Source organism: Podarcis muralis, chromosome 4, assembly GCF_964188315.1.
Source record: "Podarcis muralis chromosome 4, rPodMur119.hap1.1, whole genome shotgun sequence".
NCBI lineage: Eukaryota > Metazoa > Chordata > Lepidosauria > Squamata > Lacertidae > Podarcis > Podarcis muralis.
Genome location: NC_135658.1, coordinates 64,884,811 through 64,903,421, shown reverse-complemented (window position 1 = coordinate 64,903,421; position 18,611 = coordinate 64,884,811). Strand labels below are relative to the sequence as shown.

General features: G+C 44.7%; 2 protein-coding genes and 1 long non-coding RNA gene across 39 annotated transcripts in view; 2 read left to right on the top strand and 1 right to left on the bottom strand.

Moving 5' to 3' along the window:
* The window catches only part of MBTPS2 (membrane bound transcription factor peptidase, site 2), a 62,921-nt gene extending 60,428 nt beyond the window's left edge, over positions 1 to 2,493 (top strand). For all 35 annotated transcript variants that reach the window (XM_077927457.1, XM_077927451.1, XM_077927440.1 and 32 more), the window contains one exon: positions 1,069 to 2,493. In XM_077927457.1, coding sequence (XP_077783583.1) covers positions 1,069 to 1,291 — 223 coding nt within the window. In that variant the 3' untranslated portion in view covers positions 1,292 to 2,493. The remainder of the gene's footprint in view (positions 1 to 1,068) is intronic.
* LOC114596225 (uncharacterized) lies at positions 2,373 to 16,447 on the bottom strand. The gene is made up of 3 exons (XR_013392627.1): positions 16,324 to 16,447; positions 4,869 to 5,816; positions 2,373 to 4,760 (listed from the first exon to the last, which is right to left on the bottom strand). It is a non-coding gene; the product is annotated as an uncharacterized LOC114596225 (long non-coding RNA).
* Positions 15,498 to 18,611, top strand: part of SMS (spermine synthase) — a 35,491-nt gene continuing 32,377 nt past the window's right edge. The window contains exon 1 of one of the 3 annotated variants that reach the window (XM_077927460.1): positions 15,498 to 15,861. Coding sequence is in view for 1 of the 3 variants with exons in the window: in XM_077927458.1 (XP_077783584.1) it covers positions 15,813 to 15,861 (49 nt within the window). In the remaining 2 variants the exon portion in view is untranslated. Of the gene's footprint in view, positions 15,862 to 16,582; positions 16,803 to 18,611 lie in introns of those variants that run through there. The other 2 variants (XM_077927458.1, XM_077927459.1) reach the window with 2 other exon arrangements.

Sequence of the window (18,611 nt, the reverse complement as noted above, 5' to 3'; positions counted from 1 at the left end):
AAATGGAGTGCAGCAATATGAGGGCAGGTTTTCTTCCTCTCTGCCATGTGCTCTTTTCTATGCGAAGAATACAGCACTCCCAGTTTACATGTAAACGGTACAGATATATATACCATATTTTTTGCTCTATAAGACTCACTTTTTCCCTCCTAAAAAGTAAGGGGAAATGTGTGTGCATCTTATGGAGCGAATGCAGGCTGTGCAGCTATCCCAGAAGCCAGAACAGCAAGAGGGATCGCTGCTTTCGCTGCGCAGCGATCCCTCTTGTTGTTCTGGTTTATGAGATTCAGAATATTTTTTTCTTGTTTTCCTCCTCCAAAAACTAGGTGTGTCTTATGGTCTGGTATGTCTTATAGAGCGAAAAATACGGTAAATGGCACAGATACATGACTCCACTGCTTCTTCCTGCCACAGATACTTTGTGCCCACTGCATATGCTCCATCCTCACTGAGCTTTTTGGGTTTCCTTCTCACTTAGAAAAAAATTCTAACATCTGCAGTCCTTGAGAAACGCCCCCCCCCAACCCTATTATAATGCCCTCTCATTTGTACAGGGTGCCATTTTGGTTACCTAAGGATTGGCACTTGGGAAATGCAGTTGATAGTATATACCAGGTGTGTGGAACCTTTGATCCTCCAGTTCCCATCATTCCTGGCCATTGGCCTTGCTTGCAAGTTGCAATTCAGAACATCTGGAGGGCCAGAGTTTCCACAAAACTGGTATATATAATCACTAAGCTTCTAACTTAAGAACAAGGGGAACAAGGTAGGAGAGTGGGGAAGTTAGACTATAGAGCAAGAGTTTTGAAGGTCATTTGGAAAAAAACCAAACCAGTGCATTGATGTTAAGGCGGCATGCTATATCAAAGGAATATTAAAATACAATGTTTGGTGCCACTTCCTGGGTTTTTATGTGTTCCATTACCAGTCTTTCTCTAATGTGGACAATACAATTCATGTTAAAACAATTGTGTGGTGAAATACTGTGTTTCCAAGGTTCAGACTATATCTTACATTTAAAATATAAAAATGCAATCTTGTTTATTCCCCTTAACCAATTTTAACCAGGTATCTCATTTCCCTCTCTGGAGCGCTGGCTGTAATCAACGCAGTCCCGTGCTTTGCTTTGGATGGCCAGTGGATATTAAACTCTTTCCTGGAAGCTACTCTTAGCACGCTGGTTGTTGAAAAACAAAACAGGGAGCTAATTGGCTTTTTAATTTTGCTCTCTGGCAGCACACTTTTAGCTGCCAATGTGGCATTAGGACTTTGGGTGGTGACAGCCCGATAGCACATTTTTTGTTCATTTTGACATCTGATAATTTATACTAGGCACATGGGAACTAGTGAAATTGTGTGTGTGTGTGTGTGTGTGTGTGTGTGTGTGTGTGTGCGCGCGCATCCATGTGTGTGTGTTTGGACAAGAAGACAACAAGCAGCTTCAATCAAATTATGGCACAAGAAAGATTACTTTCCTGTGAGCTGTAAGTAATTCAGGACTGGATGGTTGTGATCTTAAAAATTAAATTATTTCTTCTTCAATCGTTTGTGAAAACTTTATTGGAAAGGCAGAAGAGTTAGACTTGGCTTATTTAGATGTCCTAGCAAGCTCCTGTGCGCTGGAAAACTTGCTCTTCCAAAATAAGGGGACAGGAATAATATTGAGTTCATTATCCTAGCCATCACTACAAGCTGTTATTAGGAGCTAGAAATGTTTGTGATAAATGCTGAACCCTTCTTTTATGCTTAAAATACATGGTCCTGCACTCTATACATGCAGGATTTTTGTGGGTGTAGATAGGCATTTGCCTTTGTTTGCATGGGAATATTTTTTCCCCTAGATGAGAGGAGAAGTTCTGCACTGCATTCTCATTCTCTTATTTTCTGTTTAAACTGCATCAATATGTTGATTATTCAAAATACCTTTTTAAAGGTTCCCCACCCCCTTATTATTTTATATTTGCATTTTTAAAATGTTTACTTTAGGCAGATGATTTTACCACGATCAATTTTATCCTAGCCTATGTTGATCTGAGAAAAATAATGGTATGTTTATGTGTTTTTAATAATTGGTTGGAAGTCTTTTTGAATGTGTCATGGCATAGAAGCAGGATATCAATTTAAATATAAAAATTATGATTTGTCATTGCTAATTTATACTTCATTGTAAAAATCTGTATCAGATGGAAAAGTACTGTTTGATATTCAGAGAGAATGTACATAATTTAGGCTCACTTACTTAATAAGGAGTAAGTCCGTTATGCTGAATGAGACTTCATTTTGAGTAGATGTGCTTAAGATCAAACTGCACAATGAATACTTTGCTGGTTTCTTTAAGTGACCAATCCTACTTTTAAGACTTCAGATGCATATAGAGTTAACATGTTTATTTCTATGTAATGATCTGATTGTGATGAATGTAACCATATAATTAAATGCTTACCTTTCTCTGGGTTTACAAAAATAAACTTTTTTGTTTAGTTAGAAACTCCATTACACAACAGCTGTACATTGGCTTTACAGAAATGTTGCAAATCTATAGACCTCAATATTGATAGTTCTATGGCTGGAAAAGTGGCCCTACAAGGTCAAACACTGAATTTCCCAGACCACAGTCCAACACAGATTAGAATGGTTTCAGTAGGCTTATGTGTATCATATTTTTGAGTTGGATTGCAGCCCAGTGAATTTATGAGCTTGGGGGCTGACACAAACTATTCACCTTCTAACTTGCTTCTCCCAGAAAAACAAAATTGGAGTGAATTCTAAGGTGGATATTGGTGATCAGTAGAGGTTTATGGTTAATCTTTACACCATAGTGAAATCTGGCTGAAGTTTAATATATTTTCTCTATACACTTTATAAATTGTGCCAAGCATTTTCAGCTACTCCTGCATAAATACTGAGGTAATATTCAATACGCATGCCAATACTGGTGTAAATTACAGTTATTCTGTTTTAGTGGTGGGGTTCCTGCTCATATGATTTTGTAAAATGGTGAAGGTCAAACAGTTTAAATGACAGGGTTTTTATTTTTAAAAAATAAATGGAAACTCCATTCTTTTGAAGAAGTAAAGAGAGAGGGAGAGTTCTCTGCTATGTTATGCCATTCATGATGGAACTGCAGCTTTCCTGAAAAACAAAGTAATTAACCTTCTCTCTTTGATTCATAGAGGGTTTTGCAGACAAAAGACACTTTGAAATGGTGTATCTGCCTTCTCTAATAATCTTAGATATTTGACCTTGCAACTCACTTAAAAGAAACTATGTCTGCTGCAGATAGAACGTAATTGTTCTCCTGGCCCCAAGCAGTAACTAGCTATCCAAAGGAGTTTCAATAATTAACTAGTTTCACTAAGCAGTTGACATACTTTGAATAATGCAAGATTTAAAACTGCTTTTCAAGCTTCGATCCTGTCCGCTCACATCTGTGTCACTATGGTGGATGAGGGAAGCTCAGGAGAGAAACTTAACTGCAATAGAAGCACTGTCAACCAAATGTGCAAACCGAATTTAAATTATGAAGAAATGCTAAGAATATTATGTGAAACCTGTCATCTCCACTGTGTCCTTGGGCAGATTTAAGCAGAACACCATATTTACTTGGAAGCAAGTCCTAGTGGATTCATTGCGGCTTCCTCCCAGATGAGAATGCATGGAGCTTTAAATAATTCATTTCCTGCTGGGAGGCAAGTCTTGACGGTGATCTGATGGCAATCTGCTCTTAATTCCTGCTGTCCGGTACCAAATTCTTATGCTATTTAACATGTCCAGTGCTCTCTTTATCACTCTGAATGCCAAAGGGAGAATATTTTGTTGGCCGGTTTTGAGGACAGCTGGGCTTGATCGTAGGGTTTCCTTGCTCCAATAGCCAAGGTTTAAATTACACGAATACTAAAAGCTGACGCACTAGCTGCCCAGATTGATCAAGGTGATTGATTAGCGATAAGAGTTGATAAGTTATCTGTTTCCCCAATGTTATCTTGGTTTCGTCCCCCTGGGCAAGGACCAGTTTCCAGAAAGTCCCTGGGCTCCTGTGAAAGTGATTGACCAGCCAAGTGGCAATTCCCTTCTTTGGGTTATTAATTTTATGAATCTTGCTAGAGGCAGGAATTGGAATATGCAGCTTTTTGTACTGCTCTTGAAAGGTGGTGATGCTGGAGGTATGTATGGGGTGTAGAAATATATCCAATCCTGTGAAAGGTTTATAGAGGCTGAAAGGAATGGAATGATTAAACAGCATTTAGTTGGTTCACACTGCCCTTGGAGACTGCCATTAGCTCTGCAGGGTCACATGTGGCTGTTGACCAAAGCTTTGCTTAGGCCTGTGGTTTAGAAATCTGGAAATTACTTGTCCTTTTGCAAAGAAACCTAGCATTGTGCTTTATTTGTATATGGCTGAAATCTGGGGTGGTTTTTGTTTAGTCGTGTCCAACTCTTCATGACCAGGCACTCCTGTCTTCCACTGCCTCCTGCAGTTTGGTCAGACTCATGTTAGTAGCTTTGAGAACACTGTCCAACCATTTTGTCCTCTGTCATCCCCTTCTCCTTGTGCCCTCAATCTTTCCCAACTTCAGGGTCTTTTCCAGGGAGTCTTGTCTTCTCATGAGGTGGCCAAAGTATTGAGCCTCAGCTTCATGATCTGTCCTTCCAGTGAGCACTCAGGGATGATTTCTTTAAGAATGGATAGGTTTGATCTTCTTGCAGCCCATGGTACTCTCAAGAAATCTGGGGTAGTTTAGTCTTAATAGTGCAGATTTCTTAAACAAATAGTAAAGAGATTAAGGGTAGAATGAAATTTCGTGAACTCCTCCCATTTGGTCTTTTCCCAAATAATAATAATAATAATAATAATAATAACTTCTCACCTTTTTCCCAAAGTAATCAAGGTGACATGATTCTTCTCTCCATTTTACCCCCACAATAGCCCTGTGTGGTATATTAGGCTGAGAGACAAGTGGCTGGCCTGAGGATAAGGTAAAATAAGATAAAAATAAACTATTTTGAAGACAAACAACCAAAACGTCACAATATTGTGAGCAAACTTTTGAGTGTACCAGAGCTCTCCATCAGGCTCAATGGTAAGTAAAGGGAAGGTGGGGAGAGAGAAGGGGGAAAAGCTGGCTTGGTATTGAAACCATATTGTCTGCCATGGTAAAAGGTTTGTTTTTGTTGTATAGCCTTAGAAGGTATATGAATATCGAGGCATGGCCATGGAGGGTTGTCTTTAAGAGTTCTGCACTTCAGAATTTCCTACTGGAATAGATACACCCTGGAATTAGTTATGTCCATTGATATCTGTGGTTCTATTCTGTGTGGCTTAGTGGGAGACAACTCATAGGACTGGTAAGAACCCCCCCCCCCCCAATACATTAAATAACTCCTCTTTAGCTTGGCTGTCTGGGCTTATGGCAAATAATGGCATATTGCTCTTATAGTCCTCGTTACTTAGCTGCATTGCAAAACTACAGCTTGATTCCCGCTTGAAATCTTCATTTGAATCCCTTGTAACTTGTTTCCGTATTCATTAAACCCTGAACCATAACTGTCTGTTACAGCTCGTCTTTCCAGAGACATAGATGTATCATTGAATAATGCTTCCCTTCTAGCAACCTTTTTCACTTGGTCTTGTGGCTCACCACATCTGGTGTGATTCACTGAAGCTTTGTTGGTATGGAATTGGCATTTGTTCCAGTATATAGAGTTTTGCAGCATTGTTTATGCTGATGACTTTTGCACCGAATGGCTTGATCGTTGTTTCTAATACTTTATTTGCAGTACTGCTTCTTGTGGATTGATCTTCAAATCTGATGAAGCTATAGATTTAGAAGAAAAGTTTTGAGATTGTATTAATTATCAACTATAGTTAATCCAATACAGTATATAAAAAGGTAATGTGTTTTACTATCTGGGTAGGTTTGCTTGATCGGGATATCTGGACTGTAGAGATGCTCCTGCTGTTGCTTATTGGGGGGGGGGGGGCTTTCTTTAGGGCCTCCACTTACAACGTGCTGCATAAAAACTGCAACATACGGGAGACAGAGTGACAGTCTCCTCTTTATTTCTGAATACAGACATTTCCACTAATACACTTCACCACCAAGTGCCTATATTGTATGACCTAAGCGACACATTCCAAAATTCCCTGCAGGGTCACAGATGGTGAATTCTACACAGCTTCACTGGCTCCTTAAAAGTAAAATCAAAAAGCAGTCCCCTCAAGCAACCGCTTACTGAACTGCATGTTGAACAAACAAAAAGCAAAAGAAAATGATAAATAATACAACAGATGGAAATCATTCCCTTTCCCATTTAACTCCTGATCAGCTTTTATCTTGATTTTCTCTCTCTCTCCCCCACTGTCACAGTACGCTAAACAGTCACAATTTGCAAATAGTAGTGTAACCACATTTTGAGGAAACCATTTGAAGACTTTAAAAATATGTGGGAAAGCTTTTTATTTATTTCAAACAGATCTCTACTTTAATGGCTTGTTTCCATACCTAAGAAGTGTGGCAGCTCTGCAAAGACCTCATTTTCAAAAACTGCTGAGTAATTTGAAACATTGTTGATTCACCTGAGCCACAATGCAATTATTGGGGTGGGGATATCACCTCAATAGTCTCTATAGAATTGCACCAATTTATAGCAAGAAGAAGAACAAGTGGTAGAGCGGTTAAGAATAATAATAAAAGGTTTCTTTAGCTCTGTTTGAAGCAAGAAGAAGAGCAAGCATGGAGAAGATGGAGAAATGCTCCTGGATGACAGAGAGAATGCAGAACTGCTCAGCACCTACTTTGCCTCTGTCTTCACCCAAAAGGAAAGCAGTGCCCAACCTGGTGATAACAGAATACATGGAGCTGCACCCCAAAGTAGGAATGAGGTGGTAAGGGAACACCTAGCTACAAATTCAAATCTCCAGGGCCTGATGAGCTGCACCCAAGAGTACTAAAGAAGCCTGCAGATGTCACCTCAGAGCCTCTGCCTACAATCTTTGAGAATTCTTGGAGAACAGGTGAGGTCTCTGTGGGCTGGAAGCAAGCAAATGTTGTTCCCAACTTCAAAAAGGTGGTGGTGGGGGGGAGAAGACCAAGGTAACTACTGACTGGTCATCTTGACACTGATGCCAGGAAAGGTCCTAGAATAGGTAATTAAACAGTGTGAAAAGGATGCTGTGATTTCTTGATATACATAAGCTTGGTGGATCGGGGAAATGCTGTGGACACAGTGTATCTTGATTTTAGTAAGGCTTTTGACAAAGTCCCCCATATTCTTGTGGAGAACCTGGTAAAATGTGAACTGAATGAGGTAACGGTTCAATTTGTAGCTGGTTGACTGACCAAACTCTAAGCGTTCTCACTAATGGTTCCTCGTCATTCTGGGGACAAGTGGGGTGCTGCAGGGTTCTGTCTTGGGCCTGTTGTTGTCCAACATTTTTATAAAAAACTTGGATGAAGGTATGGAGAGGATGCTTGTCAAATTTGCAGATGACACCAAACTGGGAGGGGTAGCCAATACTACTGAGGACAGATCTAGGGGAACAGATTGGAGCACTGGGCCAATACAGTGGTGCCTCGCAAGACGAAATTAATTCGTTCCGCAAGTTTTTTCTTCTTGCGAGTTTTTCGTCTTGCGATGCACGGTTTCCCATAGGAATGCATTGAAAATCAATTAATGCGTTCCAAGGGAAACCGCCTTCAGACCAGGTCCGGGGACAGTCTCTCCCCCGACCTCTTCTGAAGGCTGGGGGGGGGGGGGGACAAGGGCTTCTGAAGGCTGGGGGGGGGCTGGGGGGGAACAAGGGCTTCGCTGCCGACCCCCAGCATTTTAAAATCTCACCGGGACACGGGGAGATTTTAAAATGCTGGGGGTCGGCAGCGAACGCTTCGCTGATCCCGGGACGGCAGGCAGATCTGCACCGCCATCCAGAGCGGGGCGGGACTTAGCGCCCCGCTCGGGATGGCGGCACACATCTGCCTGCAGTCCCGGGACGGCAGACAGCTCTGCGCTGGCATCCAGAGCGGGGCGGGACTTAGCGCCCCGCTCGGGATGGCGGCACAGATCTGCCTGCAGTCCCGGGACGGCAGACAGCTCTGCGCTGGCATCCAGAGCGGGGCGGGACTTAGCGCCCCGCTTGGGATGGCGGCGCAGATGTGCCTGCAGTCCCGGGACTGCAGGCAGCTTTGCGCGGCCATCTGGAGCGGGGCGGGCTTCGCCGCCATCCCGAGCGGGGCGGGACTTAGCACCCCGCTCGGGATGGTGGCGCAGATCTGCCTGCAGTCCCGGGACGGCAGACAGCTCTGCGCTGGCATCCAGAGCGGGGCGGGACTTAGCGCCCCGCTCGGGATGGCGGCACAGATCTGCCTGCAGTCCCGGGACGGCAGACAGCTCTGCGCTGGCATCCAGAGCGGGGCGGGACTTAGCGCCCCGCTTGGGATGGCGGCGCAGATGTGCCTGCAGTCCCGGGACTGCAGGCAGCTTTGCGCGGCCATCTGGAGCGGGGCGGGCTTCGCCCCCAGCTCCCGATGGCCGCGCAGAGCTGCGCTGATCCCGGGACGGCAGACAGCTCTGCGCCGCCATCCCGAGCGGGGCGGGACTTAGCACCCCGCTCGGGATGGTGGCGCAGATCTGCCTGCAGTCCCGCGACTGCAGGCAGCTTTGCGCGGCCATCTGGAGCGGGGCGGGCTTCGCCCCTGGCTCCCGATGGCCGCGCAGAGCTGCGCTGATCCCGGGACGGCAGACAGCTCTGCGCCGCCATCCCGAGCGGGGCGGGACTTAGCGCCCCGCTCGGGATGGTGGCGCAGATCTGCCTGCAGTCCCGCGACTGCAGGCAGCTTTGCGCGGCCATCTGGAGCGGGGCGGGACTTCTCTGCTGTCCCGGGGAGATTTTAAAATGCTGGGGGTCGGCAGCGAACGCTTCGCTCCCGCCCGCCAGCATTTTAAGATCGCCCGGGGCAGCGGAGAAGTCTCCGCTGTCCCGGGAAGGCAGGCGGGGGGGAGCAAAGACTTTTGCCCCCCGCCGGCCTTCAGAAGAGGTCCAGGACCTCTTCTGAAGGCCGGCTGTGGGCGAAAGTCTTTGCTCCCGACCGCCAGCAATTTAAAACAGGTCCCCGGAGATTTCCCTATGGGCTTTCGTCTTGCGAAGCAAGCCCATAGGGAAATTCGTCTTGCGAAGCGCCTCCGAAACAGAAAACCCTTTCGTCTTGCGGGTTTTCCGTCTTGCGAGGCATTCGTCTTGCGGGGTACCACTGTACTGACAAAATGAATTTCCATAGGGACAAATGTCAGTTTTTCCACTTAGGCAGGAAGAACCAGCTGCACAAATATAAGATGGGGGACATCTGGCTTGCCAGTAGTACAAGTGGAAAAACTGTGCCCGGGGCGATGGCCCCCTCAGCTCCACCCCCCCATCCCTGCTTATGCGGAACGGTTGTGGAAATTTAGCCTGGCAATAAGGAGACTGAGGGGATATAATAGTCATCTTCAAATATCTAAAGGGCTGTCGCATGCAGGATGGAACAAGCTTGCTTTCTCCTGCTTCTTTCTCCTTGTTTTATAGGCATCTCTGGAACAGTGTACTTTCTTCTTGCCCTGCTCCCTATTATGGGTCATATAAGAAGAGCACGTTATATGCTGTGATCAGTGGCGTAGCGTGGGTTGTCAGCACCCGGGGCAAGGCAAGTAATTTGCACCCCCTAACCCGTGGATTTAGGTAGGGGCAGAGAGCGAGTGCGAGCGCCCCCCCAGATGTTGCGCCCGGTGCGGCCGGCCCCCCCTGCACCCCCCACGCTACGCCACTGGCTGTGATCTCCCGTATCTGCACTACCTTTTTTATTGCCTTTCATGCTCAATCCTTAGTAAAGCCATGTATGGTCTTGAAAGACCTAGTGTACCTGAGAAACCTTCTCTACCTCTTAGGTTTTCCATCAGTGTGTAAAGTAGAGAGTGCTGCTGTGTTCTTGGTTGCTACCCAACTGAGAAATATTCTCTCTCTCTCTGGAAGCCTTTAAAGCCAAGGTGGTGATCCTGTGGCCCTCCAGATGTTGTTGAACTCCAATTGCCCTAGTCAGAACGACCAATGATCGGGGGGGGGGGGGGAATGGGATGGGAGTTGCATTCCGGCAACCTCTGGAGGGCCATTGGTTCCCAATCTGAACTTTAAGCATTTATAGAAAGAATTTATGCTGAAATAAGGCTCTCAAAGTGCTTTTTTAAGGCTGTAAAACAAAAAACGAAGGAACCCCCCCCCCAACAAATACCAATAAAACAGCTATCAATAGAAACAAGACTGTGCAGACAGAGGAAAGAATTTGTAAGAAGATTAAAGCAGCTGCACTGTAATAAGGTCCAAGTCCAGGCATCTTCAAGTGGTGTCAGGCTTCTTTCCAGCTGGCATTTGATAGCAAAGGCAGGGAAGGTTATGAGGGTTGGGCTCTTCAGGAAAAGCTTTATATATACACATCCCAAACATTTTAGATGGGGAATACTACAAATTACATTTCAAAAGACCCAAACCACCTAATTTAATTTTGATTCTTTTATCTCTCATCATAGCATAAGTAAATGCTACGTTTATTATTGTTTTAATGGGCCCAAACCTTAATGAAGACGCTTCCCAGCATGCTTAAGCCAATGGCACTTCATGTAACTACATGCAGTCAGAGCTGTAACAAATCAGCAGAAATGGCGGGTGGAAGAGACATGTCTGCTGTGAACAGGGCCTGAAGCCTTCTTCTGGGTCACAGCACAATTATATCTGCCTTTTAAAATAACAGCCCTGGAGCCATTTTTTAAAGAAAATATGCTAGTCTAATGTGCTTCCAAAGTACAGTAATATATCAGGCAGAAATAAATATTCAGCGCTCAACTGAACTAGAGTTTTAGACTTTCAATTGTGCTTATAACTACTTAACAAGGCCTGTAACAAACTGATGCACTTTTATCATTCCAAAACTCTGTTAATTAAAAGCCAAGACTCTTAAGAGTCAGTTGGGTTCGCATGAACAGCGGGTATATTCTGCCTGGCATATTGTTAATGAACAAAGCAACTTTCAAGGTGACTCTACTTGAACAATGCAGTTCGTTCTGTCAGTTCCTTTTCAGGGTGAAAGGTTCATGCAGGCCCAGCCTTAGGCATTTCTGAACAGGTTTCTCGCTGATAGAATATCAAGTGTAGCACCTACAAGACCCACATGTGCAATGTACATGTGCATGCCTTGAACCCCAGAATGTTCATATGGCAGTTGTAGGATAAAGGTGCCAATTTCCAGGAAGCAGGTTTCTCCTATCTGACCCCTAGGTTTCACACCTCTGGTCTAAGGAATAGTGGATCAGAAGGTCTGTAGCTCAGTGGTAGGGCATATTAGACTATATGTGCAACAATATATGAATATGGGTGCTCACAATAATTTATCCAGGGGTGAAGGGTAATGAAAAACTGAAGGTTTGGAGTTTTGCTTCTCACAAAAAAAAAAAAAAAAAGGGGGGGGGGGAGAGAAAAGTGCCTACTTGTTTCCCCTTGTATCTCAGGTTCTACAAATGCTAGGAACTTACTTTTTTTAAAAAAATGAAACCTGGAAATATGGAAATTATGATTCATTGTGGGGAGGGGAAGTCATCTCCAAGTTTGGTGGTTGCCCAGGCAAAGGGTCATTTGGGGGGGTGTCTCTGTCAGCGGGCCCTGGCAAGCTTATCTAGCTGGTCAAAATGGCACCAGGCAGCTGGATCTAGCTACCCTTTTAATTTCCTACAATGATCAAAAGTTAAAAGGTTCCTAGTTCTAGCCCTACCTCAGAGTGCTGGACCAGAAACAATGTTATAGGTGTGTGTGTGGCATGGAAAGCATCAGTTGTGGGCCCTGGCAGCTGCCCAAGGATGCCAAGTGCTGACGCCATCCCTGCAAGAATGAATATTGCATGAGTTGTAGGTGCCAATATGTATTACTCACTAATGGCAACGTCTAAAAGTATGTTATATAGAGAGTCTTAAACATGCACAAACAAAGCCTCATGGCACATCTTGCAAAAGAGATGTCTTGTTTTAGAAACTTGCTAGTTGTAGAAATATTTACTAGTGCTGTTTTAATATCCCTAAGCCTGCAAAACCACGTTGATGCAGAGCCTGCTCCAACACCATTAAAGTTAATAGAGGTCTGCTTATTTATTTCCACTGCAACATAATTACTAAAGTGCTGATTATGGAACTGTTATGCCTTTGACTTCAGTGAAACAAAGCCAGCTTCTCTGAATACATGTACCTTCCACACAGGATATGGTGTGTATAGTGATTGCATATGTAGCAAGATGTTATACTGTGTACATATGGTAGTATTCCCAGATGAACTATTTAGGGTCTCTGCACAAAGGGCAAAATATTATTATTAATAATAATAATAATAATAATAATAATAATAATAATAATATTTATATACTGCCCTTCAGCTTTGTAACTCGCAGGATAAAAGCACTTTGGAGTATACAGGATAAAAGCACAAAATAAAGAGTTAAAACAATAACCCCCCTCCCACAAACATATAGAAGGCCTGGCACCTAAAGGTGTATAATGGTGCCTGACAACCCTTCCCTGCAGAGAGCATTCAACAAATGGGGAGCCAACACAGAAAAGGCCCATTCTCATTTTGTCACCCTCAGGACCTCTTGTGGAGGAGACACACTAAGAAGGGCTTCAGATTATGACTGTAGAATTCAGGTTGGTTTATATGGGGAGATGTGGTCCTGAGCCATTTAAGGCTTTATACGTATAAAACCAGCACTTTGAGCTAATTGGCAGCCAGTACAGTTGGCCCAGGATTGGCGTAATATGCTCAAACTGTTTTTCCCTGGTGAGCAACCTGATCACTGAATTCTGCATCAGCTGAAGTTTCCAAACCATCTTCAAAGGCAGCTCTACATATAACGTGTTGCAGTAATCTAACCAGAACATATTCTTAAGTGATGGTGTATATACAGGGTACATGTACTAAACCTTCTTTGTGAACTGGCCCAGTGCCACACATATGTATTGCACATATGTATCATAGTTCTGATATAAATCAGTGTGCAAAGTAGGAGTAAAGTGGTATAGGATGCTGTCTCACTTCTTTTCAGGTAGACTTAAACCCATCCCACTTGGTTACACTGAGAGAAGATCACTCTTTTTTGCAAAAAGCCACCAACAGTGCCAACCTATACAGTACATGTTTACCCACAATAGAGTCCAATTGTTTTCAGTTGAGTTCACTCCCAAGTGAGTGTGTAGGACTGCAGCGTTACAATGAAATGCTGTGCATGACTCACAAATAAGCTCCATACATACCCTATATGGGTATAGGATTGCAGGTTGAGAAGGCAGTCCTATGCACACTTACTTGGCAGAAAATACTCAGTGGGATTTATTCCTAAAGAATGCACTGTTAAAAAAAAAAAAAGATTTCACAGCTAACACTCTTCTCATTCCCCGCCCCCTCCATCCCACTTTGAGCACAGGACTTAATCCAAAGCTACAATAAACACGAGTTTGGTAGGTTGTTCATTGCACAGCAACTGTTGCGTAAACATGTGCAGACTTCTCCCTTCACTTAAATGACAGGGGCAGCTCTGTCCACTCACAGGCATAGACACTATAGTGAATACAGAAACCCATATGTGCACAGAGGCTTTCTGTGTGCATTCAGTAAGTTCTGGCTGCGTGTTCTTGTGTGCCTCTTACTCAATGTTATGTGCAAATCAATAAACCAAAGCTATGAGACCCTGCTTTTTCTTTTTGCTTTGCCATGTAGAGGTAATGCGGTGGGGATGGGGATGCTTAACCTTTCCCCCCACCCAGTTACTTTTCCCACAAACTAACTGTGGAATTCAAGATACATGTTTGTAAGACTAGTTTTTTTAAACGCTTTCTCTGTGGAAGCTGCAAAAGTGGCAGGTGGGGAAAGTGTTAAGTTTCTGTGCTCACCCTTTCCTGTTTTCTGCACCAAACTTTTTATTTCAATTCTTAGACAAGAATGCAGCTCCCAAGAGTACTGTCATAGCTTTCTAAAACAATGTTGGAAGTATTCCTCAGTGATTAGATTCGGGATTTTTTTCAGGAGGGAGGAGCAGCTTTCTAAAAGCTAAGAGGGACAAAAAAAGATTGATAATAGCGGAGGCCTGTTTTGAGGGAGTAGGCTTGGAAGGAAAACTAGCACTGTGTGGGCACAAATAAATGTGGCTTTCAGGGATGAGACACACAAACATTCCACACCAAAGGGATAGAGGATTTTAGGAATGTCTGTTCAAAAGAAAATCATTGGAGATGCGGAAAAGACAATTTAAAATGGGATCTGTTTTGTTGTCTTAGTTTGGATGCTGAATCACCTCATTTCTGGGAAATATTGTGTTAGCATTAGCTCTTTGATTTGCTCATTATGCTAGTTTTGCAGTAGCAGTTTCAATTTTTAAACTAACCCAGTTGTGAGAGTGATTCAGCACAATCCTAACCAAGTCTATTCAGAAGCAAGTCCTATTAAATTCAGTAGGGTTTACTTCCAGACAAACAGGACAGGATTAGTTTTGGCATTCACTAGTCCCTGATGTGCCTGCCATACCTGGCCAGTATGTTGGGTAAGTCACATGCTGTCAGGCTTTGTTTTCAAACTTCACAGAAGGAAAAGATGGCAGATTTTCCTTTCAGTGTTACAGGCTTATGTATGACCAGTAGGCCTGGAAGTGTATTTTCTGTTGGAATTAACTGCTGTGGTTGAGTGGCTTACTACCACATAGAGCTTTTCTCCTACAGTTGCTGCGTCCCCCTAAGAAAATTCTGCTCAACAAACCATGTTAAAACACCAGCTTTCAAGCTACTTGTAGCTCATTTTTGGAACTGGTTATTGAGTAATTTCCAAAAGCAGGAGACAAGAGGCAACCACTGAAACTTCAACGATTCAACGTGTCCTATCAAACAAACACCTACCCACCCATCCAAACACACAGTAACCTAGATCTCTATTTGAACATGTGAACTTCTATATTGTAATGACTGAACATCAGAAATGAAAACGCTAAGTAAAAAAGACATGGGGGCAAAGATAAGGGAGCTGAGTGTGAGAGGGGCCATGGGGCTTGGGAATAAGGGGCTGACCTGCTGTTATAGTACTAATGTGAAAATCCTAATGAACTATAGGAAAACGAACGCTCCAGCAGGACAAGCAACTTCCCCAGCCCTCTCAAAAACGGGTTGGCAAGGAGTCTTGTGCGATTCAAAAGCTTGCACCCTTTTCCTCTTGGGAGCTTTTAAAATAAGTTACAACAACCCAAGCTTGGGCAGTTTCCTAACTCCCCCCCCCCCCCCAGCTTGTTTTTCTCCTAACCCCCCCCCCCCCAACATGACAAGCAGCTTTTGGGCGGGCTTGGCGAATGTAAACCGCGAGGCCGTTTCAGCGACTACCGCCTTAGCAAAGCCCGCCTTGCTCACACAATAGCAACAACTCCTCAGCAAAGCGCCTGCGGTTCCGCGCTCCCCGAGGGAGGCGGCCGGGCGGGCGAGCGAGCAAGCAAGGCGGCGAGCAAGCAGCGAGGGCGGCCACCTCTCCGTCCTCCTGGCTCTGAGGAGTCGCAGCCAATTCTCTGCTTTTGCCTCCCTCTCCCTCTCTCCCCCCCCCCCATCGCCGACTCATTCGTTCCCAGCCAGGCTGCCCCTCCCCTTCGGGCTCTCCCCGCTCGGCGGCAACCCCGGCCTCAACCCCGCGTGCGTAACACACACACACACGCACTCGGTGGCACTCGCAGCGCAGCAGCCACGGCCGCTCCACCAGGCATGGCACAGGGCTCTACCTCACTATGGCAGCCGCGCGACACAGCACCCTCGACTTCATGCTCAGCGCCACAGGTGAGGCGCCTCGCTCGGGGTTTCCCCTGCCCACCCTAACCCCGGCCGGCGAGACCGGCCCCGCGCTTCCACCCTTTTATTTTTCGGGGGGGGGGGAGGAGAAGAGGCTTCTGCAGCGTAGGAAGGCAGAGTGGCTGGCTGGGCGGGCGGGCGCCGTTGCGCTGCCTCTCCTCTCCTGCACAGCCATGGCTCGCTGCTGCAGGCCCGAGCTGCCTTGCGCCGCTGCTGCTCCTCTTTGCACCGTCAGGAGCAGCCGCGGCTGCTGGGCGCAGGCCACTGCCTTTGCTGACTAAGCCGCGCCGGGCGCCTTCCCCTCCCGCTGACCCCCCCTAGCTGTGCCGCACATGCCCGCGTTTCGACCGGGCTCAACCGGTAGCCCTTTTGCCGCCAACTTTTGCGCCTTCAGCCGCAGCCTTCGGCCTCCCCATGTTGGGATTTCCCCCTCCCGTATTATTTTCTAACCTTCGTCTTTGCAGCTCCTCCCCTTCATATATGCAGATTCCCTGAAGCTCAGCCCCGCTCTTCTGTTTCTCCAGCCATACAGATTTCTTCGCCCCCCTCCCCCGCCGCATGTGCCTTATTTCTCTCCCCCCCCCCCCCACCGCATGCAATTCCTCTCCATTCATTTCCCTGGGCACAGGCTCTGATCGACACACTGCATCCGAAAATAGACCAGCAAGGGCCTCTTTCGATTCTCGGTCTCCTCACCGTCCCCCCCCCCGGGGGGGCATGCTCTCTTTGCATACATAAAAATTATTAAATTGCTTGCCCGTGCTTGCAAAATTGACTTTGTAACTGGCTTTTAAAAAGTATGCGCCTGTAAATTTTCGAGGAAGGGATGATCGTGCACGCCTTATAGTCGCATGCGTGACCTTAATCTGTCCCTTAGACGGTGACTTTTTTTTTTTTTTGCTTTTGCAGCTGTGCTGACAGTGACGAAGGTTATTCAGCTTATTTTCTTCAGTAATCCTGATGATTGTGAAAGGAAGTGATCTATTGATATGGAAAATCTGGGCCCAGGGAGAAAAAGTGGAGTTCAATGGATTGATATTGGGGAAGGGCCTCTGTGTTAATGATAACTTTTTCAAAAAGGGAGAAAAAAACCTAGCAGGAAATGAAAGATCAGGAAGTGTCTTATATTGGGACTCCTCTGTTGTTAAGTTGCAAAGAAAAGAAATCAGGAGCGTTTTGTTTTGCATCCCTCCAACCCTTATTAAGGGTTAAAAGGAACTAGCTGTGGAGCTTATGACCATTATTCTCAAATCTTTATTTGGCAATTAAGAGTTTACTGCCCACATAGTTATTACAGTAAATTAGTTTACAACCTGTGTTTCAGATGTTTGGTACAGTTGAGCTATAATGATTTTGAAAAACCCTCTAGCAGCTCTAAAAGTGGCATTCAGTCTTTTGAGCATGCCAGTTTTAATGGCATTTGGGAGGATGGTCAACTCTTTATTTGCTACCAACATGTTATGAAGAGTGCATGTATGGAGGAAAGTGTACAAAGCAACTTTTATGGTAATAGGCATGTTTTGTCTCAGTTGTTCAAGTGCAGTAGCTTATTTGTTTATATGTGAGTGAATGGCAGCTGTTAATGCAAATGATCCACTGTACATTTGTAGTGTAAAGGATTGCACTTGCATAAATAAGGAATCATGTCAATTCTGGCTCTTGAGTAGTGATGCTTCTCCTGCTATATCCATTCATTGTTTACTTGGAAGCAGAAGGTGTGCTCATGGGGCTTGCTTTGGAGGGTGGGACCTTAATCTGCAATTTACCATCACTTATCTAGGTATATAGATCTGAAGAAGTGTGCATGCACACAAAAGCTCATACCAATAACAAACTTAGTTGGTCTCTAAGGTGCTGCTGGAAGGAATTTTTTTATTTTACATGTAGAGGTATAAATAATCTCATAGATTATTTGCACTACAGGAAAATGAAGCTGCTCCATTTTGTAATTGGGCAATCATGGGCTTGCTTCAGTTGCTGCGGAATCTCATTTTTGAACCAAAGGTGTACATAGTTGTGATATGCATAGGCTGGGATTCAAAGAACTGGAAACTAGTTCTGTGTGAGCCCAAGGGAACTTTAGAACCCCATCCCACTGAACTACAGCTCTCATTTCTGCTGGCAAACACAGTTTTTTAAAATTATAAATTCAAGAGGTGGTTTGTTATATGGCATTGGGGTCTACCATTTTAGGGGCTAAAGATCAAAAAATTTGCAGGATCAGAACAACGCCTCTTGAAGCTAAGCAGATCTTTGAATCCCAGTGGTAGAGTTTTGTACTGATGCAGCTCAGGCAGCACGCCTTATAATACAAATTTATATCTGGTGTGCCGGATATAACTAGCTTAGCTCTAGGTGCAAGTGAGTTACCTAAGCCTTCCAGTTACAGCACCATAATTCCATTTTTGCTAATTCCTATGTGACACCTAGCAGCACTGCTGTTATGCCTTACCTTGTCAGTGGCTGCTCTCAGATTGTTGAACTCCTTTCCACAAGAGGCAAGGCTAGCTCCCTCTATGCTTTCCTTCCATTCGTAGGCAAATATGTTTTTTAGACAGGCCTTTGGCCACTAACAGTATGGAGTGGCAAGAACTATTAATGGTCTGTGCTGTATCTTTTTTTTTGCTTTTGTGGTTGTAAGTTGTTTTGATTCAGTGCTGTTTTTAATATGGTAACTTGGTTACCATATTTTTTTCTTTAAAAAAATTATAACATGTATTTAGCTGTTTTTTAGGGAG